This window comes from Rosa chinensis, chromosome 1, assembly GCF_002994745.2.
Source record: "Rosa chinensis cultivar Old Blush chromosome 1, RchiOBHm-V2, whole genome shotgun sequence".
NCBI classification, from domain to species: Eukaryota; Viridiplantae; Streptophyta; class Magnoliopsida; order Rosales; family Rosaceae; genus Rosa; species Rosa chinensis.
In genome coordinates, this window is record NC_037088.1 from 45383831 (window position 1) to 45406664 (window position 22834).

Here is a 22834-nt window from a genome sequence, read left to right on the forward strand (position 1 = left end):
ACATTAACAGCACTACCTAGGAGCTATGAGCAATTTGGACACTGAAACTTTGAAAATAACCTTGCAGACAAAACATAAGCACCTCTAAGTGTTCTTGCATGTTTTGGTCCTGACTGTCCTTATATGTGTTGAGAATTCTGGCGCTCCTTTGTGAATGTAGCATTGATAGAGAGCTTGCAGCCAACGGGTCATCCTGATAAAACTGCAGAAGCAGTCGATCTTCATCATGGATACTGCAACTAAATGTGTATAAGAAATTTCAAATATTAATTCGATTTAATTAGGAAAACAGTAGCAAAATTCATGAGGAATCTTTGAGTAGCCTTATGCCCCTGTGGTTTCATTTTTTACCTTGAGTTTCTATCAATTAGAGATTCAAGGCATGAACCTTTTAGCCCCAAATTCCTAATTTTTGATGGGCAACATTAGCTTGAAGCCCAATATTACAAGGCTTTCCTATTCCTGATCAGATAAGGAGTACTTTAAATCCCTATTTAGAACCACCCTTTTCTATTCTCGATTCACCGCTTAAGAATAATCAGAGAATTAAGAACAACGATTCAAAAGGATTGAAGAAGATCCAAGATTAACACGACCAAGAGAAACCAGTGACAATCATCAAGGGAAAAAACATCAAGAGAAACATGAACCTGAAGATTGTCATCAAGAATGTCAAGAAGGCAGCCACCGTGGTCAACGGGTCGACGATCAAGAAGAACAATGTCGTGCCCTCATCAATTCAGGAATCAAAACGTAGTTTAGACTTGTCCCAAATCATGACCATGCCCAAAAAACAAGTAAACTTGATACTGCCGAAGTTACCACCAAAGAAACGATGGTTTGTGGTATATCGACGAATGTTAACAAAGACCAAGCCTGCAGCTACAAAAATCACTACGGACATTCCTTTTTCTAAAAGGAAATACGATTCTGAAGATCATTATAATCAGGATGATAAAGCTAGGGTTCCCAAGTTTAAACGTTCGAAGAAGGGCGTACCTCCTAGTACAAATACTGGTCCTGAGTTGCCTGAAGATTACAAGCAAATCATTCTCGGCAGATTGAAGGGGAAGCAATTGACTTTGTTGATAGAGAAGAGTTTGAATGCTAGGGATGTGAAGTGTGACAAGAGCATATTGACCTTGCCATCATATGAAACCCTATCTAAGAATTTCTTGGAACCTAATGAGATTGGAAACCTTGAGAGGCATAAAACCCTAAAGCTTCCATTGATAGACCCGAAATGCTTGGAGTGGTGGAAGATGTCGAAAGAGGAACTTTATGTGCCGAAAACCAACTGGAATGAGATTGTAGAGCAGAATGGTATCGTTATAGGAGATAAAGTTCAAGTTTGGTCATTCCGGGCTAATAAGGATGGGACCGAGGATCAGCTTCACTTGGCTCTTGTTTTGGTTAAGAGAGGTGAAAATCAAATTGGTGATGGTAAAAAGAGTGGCCAAGAAAATGACAGTAATAGTGAAGGAAGTACTGTGAGCAATCTGTGAGGACAGTGCAAATGCAAGACACACGGAGAATGAAAAAGCTGAAAGGTAAGCTTAATAATTTAATGATGGGATGATGGCAGCAGCACTAGGGAGTAGGGAGTATTAATGCTGGGAGGAATATCACCGCTCAAAGAAGCTGCTGACAAAGATGCATTGATTTTTGTTAGAGAACCAGGAAGATAAATTCTGTTAAAGACATTCAATCTTCTCCATTGAATAGCTAATAGTATAGCTATAATCTTGTGCATCAGTTTTGATATTATGCATCAGTTTTGATATTGTTGTTAATGTAGATTTATTGCTTCTTGTAAAACTGCCAATTAGTTTTGGATGTGAATCCTATATTACTTTATCATGGTATCAGAGCGGGTTATTCCACGTTTGAATGCTTAACAGCCACACGGGCTCCATGTCACCCAGCATAAGTTGTCCACGTGTATAGCTTGAAAATTCGCCACACGTGCGGGGGCGTGTTGAGATTATAGATCCCACATGGGAAAAATGGGATCTTGTCTATGGGGTTATAAGGGTTTGGGTCACTCCTTCAATTGACAATTGATTTGAATGTGAACCCCATATTACTTTATCATTGGGCCTACCATTGCCCGCTCAAGTGCTGAATCTGAGTATCGAACTATCGATCTCTTGCCCATGCTAGTGCCGAAACGACTTGGTTAGGTTATCTCCTATATGAACTTGGAGCATGCATTCAATTTTCAATTTTGTTACATTGTGATAATCTAAGCACCACCTATATGGCTTCAAATCCTGTTTTCCATGCCTGCATTAAGTATATTGAGCTCGATTATCACTATGTTAGTGAAAAGGTTGCTCGTGGTAGTCATCGGGCTTGCTTTATTCCTTCCAAGGATCAGCCAGCTGATTTACTCACCAAACCACTTCACAAGTCTCGTCATCTTCTTCTTTCTGGCAAACTCGTCTGTCCAGGACCGCCAAGTCTGAGGGGGGCTGTTAAAGACATTCAATCTTCTCCATTGAATAGCTAATAATATAGCTATAATCTTGTGCATCAGTTTTGATATTGTTGGAAACAAAATAAATGACTCACTCCAAACACTAACCAAGAGAGAAAATAAGAAGTCAGAGGAAGATAACTTTATTGATATCTCAATGACTTCTGCAGTTCTGCTTCAACAACAAAACAAACTCACCTACCTATAGGGAGTCTCAGACTTACACAGAATACTAAAAGACTACATGAAAGTCTTTCGAATGGAACATTTAAAAAACACGTACAACTACTAACTACCTTGGAATATGAAAGGTTCACAAACTATAAGACTCCAGACAACTCAAGATACTAATTAAGTAAATAATAATGGGCTTGGTTTAATTTCCAACAGCCGCTATTATCTTCTGATTTGCATATAGGTATACTGTTCATGAATCATGAAACAAGTCCCTACTGTGTTTCTATATGGACTGCATTCCAGTTACAATTTGGTTATCATAGATTCCATGGCCACATCCATCAATTTCCAGAACAAGGTTTCAGTATTTTAATTTAGAAAGTGTTCCATAAATTCTCCTATATATGAACAACTAACTACTGATTACTCTTATTTAATTGCATTTTCCCAGAGACAAGTGGAAACTATCTTGCTTCTCCTTATCTCCCCTATAAAGTATGCCCATTTTCTTCATATTCCTGAGCACGCTTGACAATTCACCTTGGCTTTTGGATTCTCATTTATGCAACCAGAAAACAATTAGCACTCTACGAGGAAGAGAGGCAACATAGGGTGCACTAGTGCAAGCATTATACTCTTATGCAGTATTCCAGTGGACAGAGTAATTAGACAGTATTAACACAGTTGAAATTAAGTAGTCATTAGTAAATTGTGTGTGGATTTGATAGAGGCAGCACTTCCACTTGCTGACTTGCATAAGTTTTAAGCACAGTTTTACCATCCAATTTCAGTGAACAAGATTATGATTTAATATACAGCATACTCTTCTTGTCTACCATTGGTATTTGGTATAATTGTACTTACGATTTCATTACAAAGTACAAACTTACAACCTGTAAAGAGCTGATATTATTAACTGTTCTGAAATCCCTGACAGAATTAATAAGAAGGCCAAGATGCTGTGAAATTTCTTGCAATTGATCAAGATGCATGAAACAAGTAGTTATTAATAGTATGAGATGTCGCGATGAGTATGAAGCTAATTCAAGTGGAGCAGTTGCTTTCTCAAACTGAAAGATATCAAGTCTTTCATCTTTATGAATGCGGGCGTTGTATAGAGGCGATGAGTCCATTGCGTTTTGAAAATGAAAAGGGGTAGAGGTGGCAAACGGGCCGGGTCGGGCGGGCCCATTTTAAGCGGGCCTAGTCGTGCTTCGTGCCGTGCTTGTATCGGCCTATTTATTATCTTGCCGGGCTCGTGCCGGCCCATTTACTTAAATATTAAGTCCGGCCCGACCCATGGCCCGAGCCCATATCGTGCCAGGTCGTGCTCGTGCAAGGTCAATAACGGGCCGTGCTCGTGCCTACCCACTATAAAATACGATTTTAAAATCTTAATTTGAACAAATAAAAATTACTTTTATTTAACTATTTAGAAAATTAAAATAAATTAAGTTCTACAACGTTTTTCTTAATCTTAGCTTTTTAAGATTAGATTTCTAATAATTTTTTATATTCCACTATAAGAAAGAAAAGAAAAAAAAAACTCAAAATATATATTGTTTTTAGTATATTATTGTGAGATTAATCTTTATTAATATAATGAAGATTTAGTATCTATTATTCTTTCCTTCATTCTATAGTTGTATTAATATGAGATTAGCTGGTCTTTATTAATAAACATATATTTAATATTTAGAAAAAATACTTATGTCAAAACAAGGATATAATGTTTTGTTTCATTATTTTGACAATATAAAAGAAAGCATTGGTGGAATTGTCATGAGATTTTAAATAAAAATGTCTCATATTCAAATCTCATCTTGTAGTTTTTTAATATTTTTAAAAACAAAATGAAATTTTGTGTTTGTAACGGGCCGGCCCACAATATGTCGTGCTCGGGCCAGGCCAATGAGCTAATATTTTTAGGCCTTGGCCCAGCCCGACCCGTTATTCTAACGTGCTCGGGTCGTGCCGGGCCACTAACTGGCTTGGGCCGTGCCGAGCTGCTTTTAAGCGTGCGGGGCCCGTGCCGTGCTTGTGCTTAGTGGCCCGTTTGCCACCTCTAAAAAGGGGTATGGTACCAAAAATTGTCAATTTGCACCCTGCTTTTCTTATCTTTAATACATAGATAATTGATTCATGTGCGTCTGATCATATGACCTATGATAAGTCTTTCTTTATTAAGTTGTCATCTCTATCCATAATACATGTCTCTAATGCCAATGGTGAGTCTTTCCCGGTCTTAGGAATTGGGTCTGTCCAGGTTACACCTTCCATTACTTTTCATAATGTTATCTTTGTACCATCTTTGTCTCATCATCTCTTACCTGTGTCTCAGTTGAATACACAAAACAAATGTTCTGTAACCTTTTATCCTATGTATGTCATCTTTCATGATCTGTGCACTCGGGTGATAATTGGCAAGGGAGACCTGAGGGAGAGATTGTTTCACTTGGATTGCATGTAGGCAGGACAGACAAAAGCACCCCCAAGTTTGCAAAACCCTGTTGCCCTGACATTGAATTCTAATCGGTTGAATGAGTTGTGGTTATGGCATCGCTGTTTAGGCCATCCATCCTTTGGAGTTATGAAGAAGTCCATGCCCTCTCTGTTTTTTAGAATAAAGGAGTCTAGCTTGCATTGTGAGACTTGTGCTGTAGCTAAAAATCATAGGTCTAGCTATCCTTCCAGCTTTCATTCTAGTACAATGCCATTTGAACTGATTCATTCGGATTTATGGGGACCTTCGAAACACTTAACCCTTTCTGGAATGCGTTATTTTATTTTATTCATTGATGATTTCACAAGATTGACTTGGGTTGTTTTACTTAAGTCAAAAGATGCAGTCTTCTCTGCCTTTACAACTTTTCATAATCTTGTTCGTACCCAATATGATACTTGTATTAGGATATTTAGGTCTGATAATTGGGGGGGAGGGAGTTTGTTAATCATTCATTTCGTGATTACTTCCAATCTCATGGAATTATTCACCAAACCACTTGCCTACAAACACCAGAACAGAATGGAGTCTCTGAGCGAAAGAATCGTCATTTGTTAGACATGGGTCGCACCCTTCTCCTTAGTGCCAATATGCTTAAATACCTTTGGGAAGAGGCAGTGTTTTGTGCCTCCCATCTTATTAATCGTCTCCCATCTTCCTCTCTTCAAGGTTGTATTCCATTTGAGGTATTGTCTAGTTACATCTCTATCCCATCTCTTAATACTCTTCCTGCTCGTGTCTTTGGTTGTGTAGCCTATGTCCATCTTTATAAGAACCAATGTTCCAAGTTAGATGCAAGGGCTCCCAAGTGTGTCTTTGTCGGGTATGGGACTCAGCAGAAAGGATACAAGTGTTATCATTCTCCCTCTCAACGATTTTATGTCACCATGGATGTGACATTTCAGTGAGGATATATGTTATTTTCCACCTTCTACGACTCATAGTCAGGGGGAGCAGGGTGTTTTTTATGAAGGATAGTACCAAACAGGGCCAACGATCGATCGCTTTATCTCAAACGATCGATCGTTTAGTGAAGAGAAAATGTCCAGTGGCCCAGAAACCAATGACACTTTTGCAGAAACAGAAAAGGCAATTGCCGAGCAGAGTATTGCGAGTTCCGAAACAGAAAAGGCAATTGCTGAATCATCTACCCTTCGCCATGCAACTGCCGAACAGAGCATTGCGAGTTTCGAAACAGAAAAGACAATTGCTGAATCGTCTACCCTTCACCATGCAACTGCCGGACAGAGCATTGTAAATTCTGAAACAGAAAAGACCATTGCTGAATCGTCTACCCTTCAAGAAGAAGCTCCTAATCATTCAGTCTCTCCCTCTCCATCAGTAGTCTCCCCTGTTCAATCTTCATCTGAGGTATGTAGTAGTTTGCCTTTGTCATGTAACCCACCTTTGTCTAATAGTGTTACTCCTATAATTGATTCTACACATGTTCAAACAAAAGCCTTACCAGAATGGTCCGATCGTGGCCAGTCTACTAAGAAATATGAACCAAGTTTGTTTTTCTAAGACCAAATATCCTGTAACTAATTATGTGTCTACTCATAGATTGTCTAAACCATATGTAGTTTTTGTGAATCAATTATTTAGACTGGGCAAGTTGTATAACTGACCGATGGTCCACTTCCGGATATTCTACATTTTTAGATGGGAGTTACTTGGAAGAGTAAGAAGTAGAAGGTGGTGGCCCGTTATAGTGCTGAAGCAGAATATAAAGGAATGGCTCGTGGAGTTTGTGAGATGTTATGGTTAAGGCACTTGTTAAGGGATTTGGGGTTCAAGCAGAAGAAAGTCATGCCCTTGTTCTGTGATAACAAAGCTATAGTTGAAATTGCTCATAATCTTGTCCAACATGATCGCACAAAACATGTGGAGGTTGATAGGCACTTCATCAAAGAGAAGCTGGATCAACAAATCATCTTTTTTCCCTTCGTACCTATTGAGGAGCAGCTGGCAGATATTCTTACAAAGGCAGTCTCTAGCAAGGCATTTTATGACTCACTTGACAAGTTGGGCATCCGTGATCTATATGCTCCAACTTGAGGGGGAGTGTTGGCGTGAGTCACTCTCCATAATTGTAGGAATTGTAGTGTAATTAGGATTGTATAGTTAAAGAGAATATTATGTAGTTAAGGGGAAGAATATCACAGTGTAATTAGTTTCCTATTAGGATTGTGTATACTTTGTATATATACTCCGTCTTTGGAGAAGATCAATACATCAGAAATTCTCAAACTTCCTATTTGCCTTTGTTCTGTTTGACTTAAACAAATAGGCTGAAATTTTGAGGAAAGAAAGAAACATACAAACAAAAAGTTAAAAAACAAACATGACGGAACCTAGGGTTTCAGAATCAACCACTAACAATCATATTTATGTTTCCATGCAATTAATAGAGTCTTTTATTTCTTTAAATGATAATTCCCGTATCTAAGTTCTTCTTAGGCTCTAGATTATAATTTTCCTTGTGTGTGTGTGTGTGTTAGGGCTGTCAATGGGTCATGTCAGGTTGGGTTCGTGTCGGGCCAAGGTATTTATCGTGTCGCAAGATATAAACTCAAACCCAACCCATTTAATAATCGTGTCAAAAATTTAAACTCAAACCCAACCTATTTATTAAACTGGTTACCCGTTTCCAACCCGCTTAACCCATTTAATAAATAGGTCGTGTCTTATTAGACAAAATGACACATTTAAACGTTAACAATGGGACCAATTTAATTAAAAAAATGCATAAATTGATTAAATTTACTAAAAATCCACAAGACGAAAAATATAAATAATTATATATAATTAATAAATAATTAAATCCAATAATTAAAAAGCGAAATATTTCAAATTGTCTAATCCTATGATCAAATACTCCGAACGTCCAAAATTTCAAGAAGAAACATAGCACAATGGGGTTATACGGGTTCACTTTGTGTTGGCGGGTTGACCCATGACCGACCCATTTATTAAATGGGTCATGGCGGGTTGACCCACCACCGACCCGCTTTTTAATCGTGCGGGTTCAACCCGCTTTATTTCGTGCGGGTTTCGAGTCGTGTCAGCATTGACAGCCCTAGGATGTGTGTGTTTGTGTGTGTGTGTGTGTGTGTGTGTGTCTCTCTCTCTCTCTCTCTCTCTCTCTCTCTCTCGTAAAGATTTTATACCCTAGTTATGTAGTCTATCCTTCTTAGGTAAATTTAACATGCAAGGATTTGTTATGTTCTAGAAAACAAGAGAATCAAGCAAACCATTATTCTTTCTCAAGTAAAAATGCGATTTACCACACTTAATTGCAAGACGCTAATTCAAATTATAATGCATCTTTGCTTCAGCTTTGTCTCCAATTACTAGATGCAAAGTTCTAAGGTGATCAATCAAAGAACTTAAACATAAAGCATAATTTCAAGCAATGATTAAATATTCATGATAAATAAACTATAAATCCGTCAATAAAACATCAAAATACATAAAAAAACATGATAGGGCATCATTCTAACCCTAGGAAGCAGATTGAAATTTAGTGGCACATTTACTTACTTGGAATGGAAAATAATCATGAATCGGAGACAACTAGAATGGGAGAAGAAATGAATCGGTATTGATTCCAGATGAGTTGATTCCTAAACCTATCTCCCCCCTTCGTAATCAAATTCCTGAGTATTCAGGAATCAATTCCTTATAAGGAGGTGGGACCTGCACCCATTCCGATTCTTTCATGTGTTAGTAAACGCATAAATACTTTTATCCAGAATCATTCCAATTCCTTTATGTGTTAGTAAACGTAGGAATAGTTTTACCCCGTAATAATTCTCTCTCATTCCAAGTAAGTAAACGTGCCCTAGGATTTCTACTCATTTTCGGCTTTAAATTTCTTTGTAGGGCTTGGATCAAATTCTTTTCTTGATTTGGAATGGGAAAATTTTGAAATATCTTTAGTAGAAGCAAGAATAAGTTCATCATTGAATCCTCAATCCTCATCTGAATTAACTTCCTTGAAACATTAGGATTGACGATCTTGTGCCGTGGAATTTGAATTCTCAACAAATTTTCCCTAAAATCCCGAGCAGATTTTCTGTTATGACCTATCTTCACCCAAATGATCATAACTGGCTCTATTGGTATCAAAATCAAGATATGTAAAATTATACATAAATTAGACATCCATAGCTTTCCAAGCATATAAGTCTCATTTGCGAAGTTGGATGTTCTGCATAGACAGATGTTGTGACTTGCGATTGCAAATCGCCTTTTAGTCCTAGTTAACTCATTTTAAGTTCTTTTCTTCTCTCTACAAAACAAGCCCACAAAAATACATTTACAAGAGAACTAAACATTAATACCAAAAATAAGAGGCATACAAATATATGAAATTATTAGCACATTAAATCTTCAACTCTGTCAAATTAAACTTATGCAGAGTTCCCTCACTTCTCTCCTGATTTGGTTTTCACATGGTAGGTCCAACGGATTTGAGTCCAAAATTCTATTAGTCCAACCTTGGTCAAAAGTTTGAGTCTTAGGCACATGATATAATTTCTTCGGCCGACCATAATCTTTCACTTTTTGAGCCAAGGGATGCTCCAAGGACATTCATAAATGACATTTCCTCAAATATGCGTGTCCTAGAATATTAAAATCATGACGTCCTGAAATGATGAACGTAGCAACAACGATAAAGATCTTCAACAGCCATTCAGCCAAAAGCACTTGGACAAATAACAATCATAGTCTTCGACGGACTCATGCAAAGTTTCCTCACTTCTGTCTTAAATTGGTTTTCACATGGTTGGTCCCACGGATTTGAGTCTAACATTCTATTAGTCAAAAATTTGAGTCACCACTCACCGGCCGGCAAATAACATTAAAGTTCTTCGCCCAGTGTAATCTTTCACTTTTGGACCCAAAAGATGCTCCAAGATGCTCATAAATGTCATTTCCATGAATATCTGTGTCCTGGAGTGTGGTGGAATGGATGAGCGTAGCAACTAGCAACAAAGGTATATTTAATTTAGAATGAACATGATTGAGTTGCTTTATGTTCAATTTATTTTGAACTTTATTCCTGATTGGATTCATGTGCATCCTGGAATGATGAGCCTAGCAAAAATGGTAAAGATTTAGTTTAGGATGAACATGATTTGAGTTGCTCTTTCTTCATTTTATTTGGAACTTTATTCCTTATGGGATATTTGAAAATTTCCATTACTAACTACAATTAATAGGTTTGTGTTCTCCAGATGGCCCCCTATTTTCAGAGATAAGGCTTAAACAAGAACGATATATATTTCTCCGCATGGCTTAAACAGGCTAGAGAAATTGGGAAAGGGTCTGAAAAGAACATGGTGCGAGAATCATCAAGACTAATGAAACCTGCTGAAGCTTTTCAATCCAATGGGAGGATCGTAGAAAGGTAGAGATTCAACTCGTATAATATATACTAGCCTTCTTGCACGCGCGTACGCGAGTGCGGAAGGGCCGCGCTCACTCGTGTGGAAGAGTCACACTCATGCATGCAATTAGTTTCATTTTGTTAAGCATTAAGCATACATACTGTCTATTACTTTTGCTATAATTGTTTTAAAGTTATTTGTTTATTTACTTGGCTCCGTTAAAGAAATTAAAATTTCTTATTATCATTATTATCGTTTGATGGGTTAAATGTATCATGCATGATAGAAAAATGAAATGAAACAAATAAATAAGAAAATACATATACTCTCAACTCGCAGGAAAATAAGTTAAATTCATTATAATCACACACAAAACACAAGTTAATACAACTTTATAGTCTGAAACAGCTCCCAACACAAGACAGAATCGAGTGAAATTCAAAGATCAGAAACTATATTCGTAAAAACATTTGCAAAATTTTTTTGACAACTTTTTGAAAATGTTCTTAAGAACGGAACCTCGCCTTGGCATGTTGCCCGACCTTGGCCGCCTCAAGACAAATGGGTGCTCTAAGAGCTCTGAAGCAGTGGGACGATCATTTGGGTTGATCTTTAGGCATTTCTGGATGAAATCTTGTGCATCCACTGAGAGAAAATCAGGAATCTCAGGGAGCTTCCCGTTCAATGATCTCCATAATGCCTGTTCCTGTTAAGATACAAGAAAGATCGATAAGATAATTATTTCCAAATCCCGATCATCATTGTAATCACTTGTAATCCTCATGAAACCATAAACTGTAAAGATTAAGCTAGAGTTGTAAAGAAAATGGCACGAACCGGTGTCATATCCTGGTAAGGAACACGCCTGCAGGTTAACATCTCCAATACGGTGCAACCAAGGCTCCATATATCAGCTGAAATCCCATAACCTTGGTTATGCCTTATTGCACTCAGAACCTGCACAAGCATAACATGGCTCAGGGATATATGGAACCAGACAATTATTTATTAAATGGGACTATGAGTCAAATATCTTATTTAGGGTGGAATAGATTGTTCTATCAAAAATTTTCCAGAACTATATATCCAGAAAGTATATATTAAAAGATTCTATTCTTCGAGTTGTAAATGCCATGGATAACCAGGGTCTCTTGTAAGTGAAAAAGGAAACACTCCCTAAATTTTGAATGCATATAAAACCAAAGACTGGCCGTGCTATAAAGAACAGCATACCAACTAGAAAGATTGTGTTCAAGCGGCATTTCTCCTCCCTTCATTGGAAGAGATCCCAAGTCCTAATTATAATCCCCTCTCCCCGCCGTCAAAACCATATCAACCATCATTCTACGTTAAACTGAGGTAACCTATAAATACCATAGTTGAAGCGGGGAATATAAATTGCAAACTCATCACCATCTGAATAAATACCGGGTTAGAGTATTTTGATAAGTTTGCCAAGAAGTGGACAATATATATCCCGGCTTACACATAGGCCCTCAAACTGGTTCTACGTTTATGTTAATCATTATTTGAAGTCATCACCAACAAATTAATGGTTTCCAAGAACATCTTCCACAGATTATCTAGACATTGTCTATATAAACATAAAGCTTAATAGCCAATTTTTTTTTTTTTTTCGTTAAAAGAGGATCAAAAGGTTTCACTTCTACCCCCATGGTGACTCGAACCCATGACTTCGTACATAGGTAGTGGTACATAGGTAGTGGGTGCTCTAACCACTGAGCTAACACCACTTCATCAAAATTAAATTTAATAGCCAATTTGCTACCCCAGGTTTTATTTTTATTAATTTGCTAACTTAAATTTTCATAATTAGACATTGTCTACCGTCTCTAGATATTCACTAAAAATTGGCTGAAATAAAATCTAGGATAACAAATTGACACTAAAAACCTTGTTTGGTTTGCGAAAAGTAAGCACCGGTAAAGAAAATTTTATTCTTTATTGCGTTTGGGATGCAAAATGAAAGGAAATACTTTCCTAAAGAAAGGAAAAATAAGAGGGAAACTGATTCCTTCTTTCCTTGCATTTCTTACTCACAACATATTATTTTATTTCATTAATTACAAACTTTTTAATAACTTTCCTGATAACTTTTCTTATATTACTAAATATCGGAATAGAAGGTTATTGGGAGACAAGGCTTTTCTTTCCCTTCTCATGGGAAAGACAAACGAATTACTTTCCTTTCTACGAATTAAAAGCGGCCTAACTTGAAATCTAAGGTACCAAATTGGCAATTATGCCAAACATAAAAGGGGATGTTTATCCACACACCCAATGTATATGGGAGTAGAGGACGTTACCTAAATATAGTTGGTGGTTATAAATAGTTTATGCAGGTTTTCATTTTTTTACTTCTGTTATAAATAGTTTATTTATTTGTACCATTTCTAATTAATTTAGTTTTCATAGTCTTTTAATATATAAAGGGTATTTACATAAATAAAATTTTGTTTGGACTGACAAGCTCTATTCTCTTAATTATAGTATAGATAAAGAGGGGTTGTTTATGTTACTATGATGTTTGTTATATATTTATTTTATATATAATTGAACCAAATTTATGACGTATTTGACAACAAAATTACCAAAAAAAAAGAAAAGAAAGAATTTTCTGGTAAATGACAATGGCATTAGACAAGAAGCCAAAGGCAAACCTCAGGAGCTGTCCAAAATGCGCTGCCCTGGAAAGACTTAATATCATTCATTCTGATTATCTGGGAAGGGACACACAAGACACAATATCAGGAAAAAAAAAAACTTTATAACAACACATAATATGAGGAGAACAAGTTCAATGGTTTTATGGGATCATTGAAATGAATCTGAACAGGATAAATATGATCGAGGAACGACAGACAAACCTTTCCCACTCCCAAATCTGCGAGCTTTGCAGATCCTTGAGCATCTATCAATATATTTGCACATTTTATGTCCCTTGATACCAGAGATAATATAAAGAGATGAGATTTGTAACAAAATTATTCAAGAAAATACTGAACTTCGAAGTTCTATCTCAACCACTGTTCATCTATTCTGATTCTTTCTTGGAATGACCGAGACATGACTTATTGGTGGCAAGAAAACTTCATTCCAGGTATTAATAGTTAAAAAGTTAAAAGGGAATACAAAATTTTGTGAGAGCGATACAGCCAAAACCATACTATTCAGGTGTTATACATGTTATGCTAGCTATGTATGAAATACCTGTGAATCACATTGTGGTCATGAAGATACTTAAGACCATGAAGAATATCTTTTGTGTATTTGGAGACGAGAAGACAGGAAACGGGATTTGTCTGATAGAAGCTTCGTAGGGATCCTCGAGGTACAAGCTCCATGAACATATAAAGGTTCAGTTCATCCTGATATCAATATATAAGGAAACGATTGCTTTTAAACAGGGATATTTTAGATGAATTCAGGCTGTGAAGATCTAATGATTAACTAGGAACTGTACCCCATGGGAAACTTTATGTATAACAGGAAACTAAAGCATAAAATGATAAAACCAATTATAAAGATGTTCTTAAAATGCCTAGAGTGCTTCACAATGCAACGAAATATATCGTCTTCGTGTTGTTTTAACAAGTTCATAATAATTTGGATACAAACAAGAGCATCAAATAGTATTGCCAACATGCTGATAGCTTAACTCAGACTCTCCTCTTCATATTTGCTTATATACATCGACAGAAAAGATATGAAACAGAAAAGAGATCGAGTACTAATAATTCCATGACAAACAAAAACATATCAGATCAGTTTTTGGGAAATTCCATTATCTTGTTTGCACAAAAATATTAAGGTAATTAAGTAAAGATGCGGGAAATTCTACAGTACATGCATGTATGTGATACACTCATTTACATATTTGACTAACAATATTGTTGTCATTGTGGTAAATAGAGTTATTTTTTTTGGGTAATTTTAGTTCTATTAGAGGTAATTACTCCACTTACGATATTTTTACAAGTTTATGAACAAATTGTTGTCGATGTGGTAACTTGATTCAATTATATATGTAAATGTGTAAAATAAATGTGATAATTTTGTTGTCAATGTTGTAAATTTGGTTCAACTAAATTGTAATTTTGGTTTAATTAGATGTAAATGAGTACTCTAGACAACCCCCTCATAGATGCATGCATATCATCATAAACAGGAGGCTTGCACTCATCAATTATCATCAGATGAATTTGCAGCAACTTTATATACTAAACAGATGATTTGACTGCTCAAGAGTTATTTCTGTAGAACGAACAAGTCTCAGGCCCTTCATGCAGGGGTTAATTTAAGCTCAAAAGTAACAAGAAAAGAAAGGAGTAATACCTTATATGAGTAATAATATTGAACTATGTTCTGATGTTTAAACCGACTCCAAAGAGCAATCTCCTGGAAAAAGGAGGAAAAAACCAGAGTGAAAAATAATCCAGTTCAGACTCTTTGCCAGCAGTTAATTAATAGCAAGCTAGGGTAGGAACACAGAGGACAAATGACACTCCATCACCTGTTCAAGTTGATTGACGCAGTTCGTCCCTCGACTTCCTTCATCATGCAAGGAAACTACTTTGACAGCAAAGTGGAATCCGTTCCTGCGCGCAGTATGAAAAAACATAATCAAACCCAAGAAAAGAAAGAATCACCTTATCCGATATTTCAATTAATCTAGCTATCAAGTTCATACGTTTGTTAGAGGTTGGGCTTTGAGTACTTACTCAAAACATCCTTCGAAGACAGATCCAGAAGACCCACGACCCAGTTGCTGAATTCTTGTCCATTTGCTATCAGGAGAAAAATTCATTTTTCCAAGGAATTCAATATATTGCATCTCATGGCTCATTCTTTGCATTTGCGGGCGGTCGTCAATGCAATGTGGCGAGGAATGGAGGCCAAAGTTGAAGTCACCAGAGTCCAAGAATCATTCTGAGAGTTCATGGCAGTCAATAATTCAATATAAGCACCTATAAAGTGATCCGCTAGCTTTTCAATTTACTTTTCCTTTTACAAGCACGTCTCTTTACTTTCTTTTTTGACGATCTCCTCAGTATCTAAATGATTTTAACTAAATTATTAAACCGCATGATAAAAATATAAACATTTTGAAATTTCAAGTTTAAGAGGAAAATGAATTGTTTCCCGACTTTTGCCATTCTCATTATACCCTACTTGGTTTATTTTTTTAAATATTTAAATGGTATATTAGTAAAACAAGGATAATAAAAAAGAAAAAAGAAAAAATTGGAGCAGTTTTTTCTATGTTCAGTAGGAAAAACTACCCCACCCATGGGGTGTGTTTGGTTTCTGGTATATAGTACTTGCAGGGTGCACACCCTCTATGTGTGGGGAGATGATTCATCTTGAGAGTTTCTTTCCTTCATGTTTGTAGAAATTTTTATTTATATCTACAATATATATGTACAAGTTTATGTGACCAATTAACCTATCTCTATCAAATTTTGACATTAACCCTTTCTTATTTTTTCAGTTTAATAGCCACTAATCTCACTCTCTGGAGAATTTTAGACTAAAATGAAATACATTAGAAAAAGAAAAGTACTATGATCAAATTTATTATACCAAAAAATTTAGAAAAAGACCAAACTTTTATTAAAAAAAATGAAGAAGAAATTTCCATAACAAAAGAAAAAAAATAAAAGGGAAGAGTCCAGTACCATTTGGTCTAGTGGCATAGTCTCCTCTTTGTATGTGGGAGGTTGTGAATTCGACTCACGAAAGACTAGTTGTAGCATTAAACTTGTTTATCTGATAAAAAAAAAAAGGAAGAAAATTTGCACCAAAAAAAAAAAACAAAACTGAAAAATGAGAAGAAATACTAGCCAAAAATAAAAATAAAAATGAAAACGCACTTTGTGTTGCTGAAGCTGGAACCAGAGACACCAAACTACGTCAGAGTCGGGGTGCAATTAGGGAAATCAACATGTTTGTTTTTATGTATAATATACATCATGTAAAAAGTTTTACATGATCAGAGGCCTCCTGGCATCGGAGGCGTGGTGCAGCTGCACCGCCCCAGGTATAAGCAGTGTTGTGTCGTTGAAAAACTATAAGCTTTGAATGCGTTGACAACCAGTAGCAGGATCTACTTTGTTTCGACTTTGATCGTTAGATTCTCCTGATATTTTTGCACTTGGTAACAGCACTTCTATGTCTTCTCATGATATGACTAATTACTTGCCAAATGATTCAACAACTTGATTGTAAGCCGGGAATCTCCCTTTTCTTTATCCCCAAGTTTTGTTGTCAAGATTATATGACCAAATAATGATTGATCCAAGGCGCTATGCATTAACAGACATTGCCGATTCTTGCCCTTCAAGGATTTGCTTCTACAGTGATATCTTCAATAACAGTCATATTGTCACTTGCAGGTCAGGCATGCACATCTACCAAAATTGCCTTAAAATAGCTTGATCCCAAGTAGGTTTTATTTAACCTCTCAAAATATAAGCGAGTACTTAGTCACCAGAACTTTGGTTCGTTGAGTGAACAATTAGTTTTTGGCCTCCGCTTAATTTGCTGCTGCCCGGAGCTTCCAACTTCATCAAGATAATTGACGACAACTTCTCTTCTCCATTGCGCATTAGAAAAATAATGTTGGCTCTGCCCCATGTATTAGGTGATTCATTTAATCCCCTGGGGCTATGCAGGGCCTTATCTTCTCTACTTTTCATAGTCGGGAACATTGATCTCCAGCAATATAGAAGGCTCAACATGATCCCGTAAAATACAACCACCTCCGTTGGGTGTTGTAGCACTTTTCGGTGTGAAAGTTGGTAAATATATGGTCTAATTGCTATGTTAAAAGGAAAATTAAGAAATCATTTATGCAGATTATATACCAAATAGAATGCATAGATCTAAACAATGCAAAACAAATAAAAGTTAGAAAAACCTTAAACAATATGGTCGAGTCTAGAACTTGGTTCTATGTCCTTAAGACGAAATTGCCTCATCATCGGTGTTTAAAGGTTTTAATGGCAAACGTCTCTTAGGATACAATGACCTTCTTCTTGTGGTATTAGCACTCCAAACATCAAGAACAGTGGACTTAGATTGTGTATGAACTCTTTCTTGAAAAGACTCAATTGATCTAGGAAAAACTCATATGTAATGGAAGAAAGATGAATTCAAGAAGTTATTTTCTGAATATGGTGTAGCAAGTGTTTTATAGATGTAAGGTAATTTTTAGAGGAGAGATGACTTTTCACCAAAAGTAATCTTTTGTGATCAGTCATGACTTCTCATTGCATAGTCATTTATATTTATCCAATTTCACATATTTTCACTATATTATTTAGAGGTGGCAAACAGGCCACTAAGCACGAGCACGGCAAGGGCCCGGCACGCTTAAAAGCGGCCCGACAAGACCCGAGCACGTTAGAATAACGGGTCGGGCTGGGCCTAAGAATATTGGCCCATTGGCCCGGCCCGGCCCGAGCCAGTAATGGACCCGGCATGGTAGGAGCACGACATATTGTGGGCCGGCCCGTTACAAACACAAAATTTCATTTTGTTTTTAAAAATATTAAAAAACTACAATGATGAGATTTGAATATGAGAACTTTTTATTTAAAATCTCATGACAATTCCACCAATGCTTTCTTTTATATTGTCAAAATAATGAAACAAAACATCATATCCTTGTTTTGACATAAGTATTTTTTCTAAATATTAAATATATGTTTATTAATAAAGACTAATCTCATAATAATACAACTATAGAATGAATGAAAGAATAATAGATACTAAATCTTCATTATATTAATAAAGATTAATCTCGCAATAATATACTAAAAACAATATATTTTGAGTTTTTTCTTTCTTTCTTTCTTATAGTGGAATATGAAAAATTATTAGAAATCTAATCTTAAAAAGCTAAGATTAAGAAAAACGTTGTAGAACTTAATTTATTTTAATTTTCTAAATAGTTAAATAAAATTAATTTTTATTTGTTCAAATTAAGATTTTAAAATGGTGCTTTATAGTGGGTAGGCATGAGCACGGCCCGTTATTGACCCGGCACGTGCACGGCCCGGCTTAATGTTTAAGTAAATGGGCCGGCACGAGCCCGGCACGATAATAAATGGGTAGGCCCAAGCACGACACGAAGCACAACTAAGCCCGCTTAAAATGGACTGGATCGGTCCGTTTGCCACCTCTAATATTATTCATCCACAAATTATAGAAAATAAAATATTTAATATTAAAATTTCCAACAAGGCCAACCTGGCTCCGTACATTTGCTTCCTGCGAGCCACTTTATTGCCGTCTCTCTTTTCAACCCATTTGTAGGCATTTAGTGTTTGTTGCCACTTGCCACTTGCCACTGTTGGAATCTTGCATTGAAGAACTTTAAGCCCAAAGAATTATGATTTAAACCTGCGAAACTTAATCAAGGCATATATTTGAGTATGAAAATGAAAATAGTCTCATAGGAACAATTTTGTAATTAATCCTTAATTTAATTTATAAAATGCATCACAAACTAGTTGCTTTGTGCAGCGCCAGGCAAACCTTTGGCCATTACCTTGATGTGTCCAAAGAAACAACTATCAGAAAGACTATACGCCTAGGATCAGGGGCGGAACCAGGATTTTACGGTTTTGGGGGGGGGGGGGGGGTGGTTCCAAATTAAAAGCTTTTGTTCGACAACAAAAATTCTTTTCCATAGAAGAAACAAACACAAAATTGTAGCATATGAAATTCACCATATAAGAAAAGATAAATGTTATGAAGCTCATTAAGAAATATTAAACAGAACAAAAGGAAATAAATATTTTAAATTTGATATCATGAACATAAGATAAAAGAAAAGGAACAAATTGAAAAATATCAAACCTTAAAATTTGAACAAAAACTCTTTTTGGTATATTATTGGGGGTGGGGATGGGGGTCGGTTTACAGATTAATTGAGACAGCAAACTATGATCAAGGTAACATAGGTTAGGAAGCTGGGGGTTCGGGACCCTCCCGGACCTGATTGTAAATCCGCCACTGCCTAGGATGAATTTTGTTACATCAACAGCCATCCAACTGCAAATTTTCTAGGTTCTTACTCTTAATTGATATTTGCGGCTCAGTCTATTTCATGTAGTTGTACTGATAGCCTCAAGGTATGCTACTTTCAATTTCGGAATAATTCCCAGAACAAGGCTAGGCTTTGCTTTATCATCACTTCTTAATGGCATCATATATCTGGAAACAAGTTTGCTTAATTAGCAGCAGCATTGTTAAGCTTCGCAGACGAATATTTATGCTATGCAGATAATACTCGTCATTTGTCGGCAGATTTGTTTTGCACCATACCTTCATGACTCGAAAAAATAATGCTTTCCACTGCACTGTCTTCTTCACAGGCTTCATGCTGCCCCACAGCATGAACTAAATCAAAACCACACACCTTGACCTCTATGAATTTCAACAGACCTGTAGTCTTATTTCTCGCTGCTTACTTTCCAGCAAACTACCCGAGAACTTTAACACCAGCTCTCCAGTACTCTCTTAATGCAGGACATATTCACAAGGCCCCTCTTGATAACAAAGCTAGCATCCATTTCAATTGGAGAAGCAAAACTAACTGTTTTTGATTTCTGATTCTCGAGATGCCAGCCCCTTTGTTGATGCTGGATGGTATAATGCTTGTCAATCTCGAAAGCATGTCGCCACACTTACTTCATGTTGTAGCAGCCATCACGTAGACTACTTGACAGCTATATTAAATTCTTGTAATTTCACAAATAGTAATGACGCAAGGCAATACACTTTGTTTACCTAGAATGTCTAGGAGAAGTTTAATGTTGGCATGCCAATTCTTATTGTAGAGATCGCTGTAGAATTGTTGAGCTTACCTGGGATATATTATGCCTCGCAGATTAGCAGTCCGTCTCTGCCTTGATTTCTTCATGATCACATGGCTTTGTCTCCAAGTTGTTCAATATCCTGTACAAACCATCAAAAGTAAAAGTAGCATGGCAATAAAAGTCGTCTCTACTCTCTATGTTTGTATTATTCTTAAAGACTATATCTTTGTTGGCTTCAGTGAGGGAATGGAAAACTATTTGGTTGAAGGTTTACTTGGCTATGGTGCTCACTTTTACTCATTCTCCTCACCTTGTTCCTTGGAAGCTTTGTTTAGAATGGTTTAATTGTTTACATTGTTCCGAATGCATTTCTAGAAGGTGGTAATCAAGCGGCGGATACTTCAGCTTATTATGGTTTGTCTTCTGATGAGCTGGTTTGGTGAGATGTGATCCCTTCATTCATTCTTGAATATTGTTGACGGGATAGCCTTGGTCTTCCCAACTTTAGATACCGATGATCTGTTTCATGTTTTTTTTTTTTTGAAAAGGCCTGTTGGTTTAGATAAAGGGTTTTTTTTTTCCGTTTCTTGAGCTTTGGATCACTCTACTTTGCATATAAACGTAAAAGCTATTTATTTGGACAAAAATTAGTTGCTTGTGTAAGCTGTATGAGATGAGTCAGCAGGTAAGTCAACAAATGAACAAGGAAGAGAAGTCAACCAAACCATCTCCAGCCCGAGCCACGTGTCATACGCTAATTGATCAGCTAGAAAATATTGTTAGAGAAATTAGTTAGGGTTAAGCACAATTAGTTACAATCTGTCCTATATAATACTCATGTAATAAGCTGTCCGATCTCAAGCTTATCAATCCAGTATCATCATCTTCTTCATTCTCTCATCCTCTGATATTTACTCTCTCTTTCTGCTCTTCTTCAAAACCTTAGCCCTGATTTCAACATTTGGTGCCATATTTGAATGACCAATACCTAGCTATTAGGGGAGCCAAATAAGGATAATTTTGACAATCCACTAATATAACATATTAATTGCAACTTATATTAATAGCTTTGTTTTTTTATAATTCAGGGGGTGCCAAGGCCACTGTGGCCCATAAGGAAGCTACACCACTACCGCCAGCGCTGCCTCAGGGCCGGCTAAGATCAGGTTTCTGCTTATCAATTATCATCACATGAATTTGCAGCAACTTTATATACTTATTAACAGATGATTTAAGTATTACTGTGGTAGATATTACTGTGGTAGATAACTCCAGAGGTTATTCAAGCTCGAAAGCAACAATAAAAGAAAAGGATCAGTACCTGATATGAGCCGTAATATTAAACTACACTCTTGTGATCAAAGCCTCAAACAGACTGAAAATAGCAATCTCCTGGAAACAAAGGAAAATAAAAAGGGTAAAAAATAATCAATTCTTACTTTATGAATAGCATGGAGACATAAGAACAGAACACAACAGAAATACGCTATCCATTAATTACATGTTGATCGTCAGCCTCCTTGATTTTCCTCCCACAGAAATACAGAATCTACTTTCCTCCCACAGCAGCAACTACTTCTTCTATTCTATAGAAGAAGTAGTTGCTGCTGTGGAATGGAAAATCAAAATCAAACCAGAAAAAGATCCGTATCACGTATTTCAGGTAATCTAACTATCGAGCTGAGGAGGAGTGATAAATAAGTGATTCAGAGGGTGGGTTTTGAGTTGTAGTTTTAGTTTGAGGGTTTTGAGAACTTGCTCAGAATATAAGCACGAAAACTGGGATTCATGAGAGCCGAACGGTCAGAGAATCATTTTTTTTTTTTTTTCCTATTTTTGAGAGAATCATAGTGGGGCAATATATGCTTGTTTTTCAACTTTAGCCAGCTGCTTTGACTTTTTCTTTCTTTTTTGCAGAGTAGTTTTTCAACTTTAGCCAACTGCTTTTACTTTTTGTCTTTTTCTTTTTTGAATATGAGTGGTACATGTTCAAAATAAAAGAAAAACATGAGTGGTTCGTACTTTTTTGTCTCGCTACTTTTAATACAACAGCTTTATTGCTGTCTTGTAACCTTTTTCTTTGTGCTTTCCATAATTTATCCTCGACAGGAATGCTTTAACCAATGCGCTAGAATATCACATTTATTTATTCATTTTTTTAATTTTAAAAAAAAATAAAGAACTGCTACGACTGTCTTCAAGTTTTGATTAATGAAACTGCCAAATACAAGAGGACATTGAGTCTAAACTCCTGATTACAATAATCATCGAGAGAACGTCCTAATTGTGGAACTTTTTATTTACTCTTTACTAGTCTTTTATTGACTATCACAATTGTGGAACAATTTTATTTTTATTTTTAGAAGAAAAAAAAGTAGTTATATCTGTAAAATATGAGATTTTTTTTTTTAAGCAGAGTTGACTGTCAGTC

General features: G+C 36.3%; 2 protein-coding genes across 6 annotated transcripts; one reads left to right on the forward strand and one right to left on the reverse strand.

Moving 5' to 3' along the window:
• The first annotated feature begins 644 nt into the window (after window positions 1-644).
• Window positions 645-1505, forward strand: LOC112167695 (B3 domain-containing protein At2g31720-like). The gene has a single exon (XM_024304743.1). It carries the CDS (start codon window positions 645-647, stop codon window positions 1503-1505), a length of 861 nt encoding a protein of 286 aa, XP_024160511.1.
• A 9385-nt stretch (window positions 1506-10890) lies between these two features.
• LOC112179696 (mitogen-activated protein kinase kinase kinase 1) lies at window positions 10891-22214 on the reverse strand. 5 transcript variants are annotated; one of them, XM_040511947.1, is made up of 12 exons: window positions 21905-22214; window positions 18842-21795; window positions 16450-17396; window positions 16255-16345; window positions 15298-15505; window positions 15090-15174; window positions 14912-14974; window positions 13787-13944; window positions 13444-13516; window positions 13237-13296; window positions 11393-11512; window positions 10891-11261 (listed from the first exon to the last, which is right to left on the reverse strand). In XM_040511947.1, the coding sequence occupies exons 5-12, from the start codon at window positions 15429-15431 to the stop codon at window positions 11001-11003; spliced, it is 954 nt and encodes a 317-aa protein (XP_040367881.1). In that variant the 5' UTR covers window positions 15432-15505; window positions 16255-16345; window positions 16450-17396; window positions 18842-21795; window positions 21905-22214; the 3' UTR covers window positions 10891-11000. The 5 variants fall into 5 exon arrangements, with proteins under 5 accessions (XP_040367881.1, XP_040367874.1, XP_040367878.1 ...); XM_040511940.1 differs by having other exon boundaries at window positions 18830-21795; XM_040511944.1 differs by lacking the exons at window positions 18842-21795; window positions 21905-22214 and adding an exon at window positions 17601-17693 and having other exon boundaries at window positions 16450-17389.
• Window positions 22215-22834: the final 620 nt, after the last annotated feature.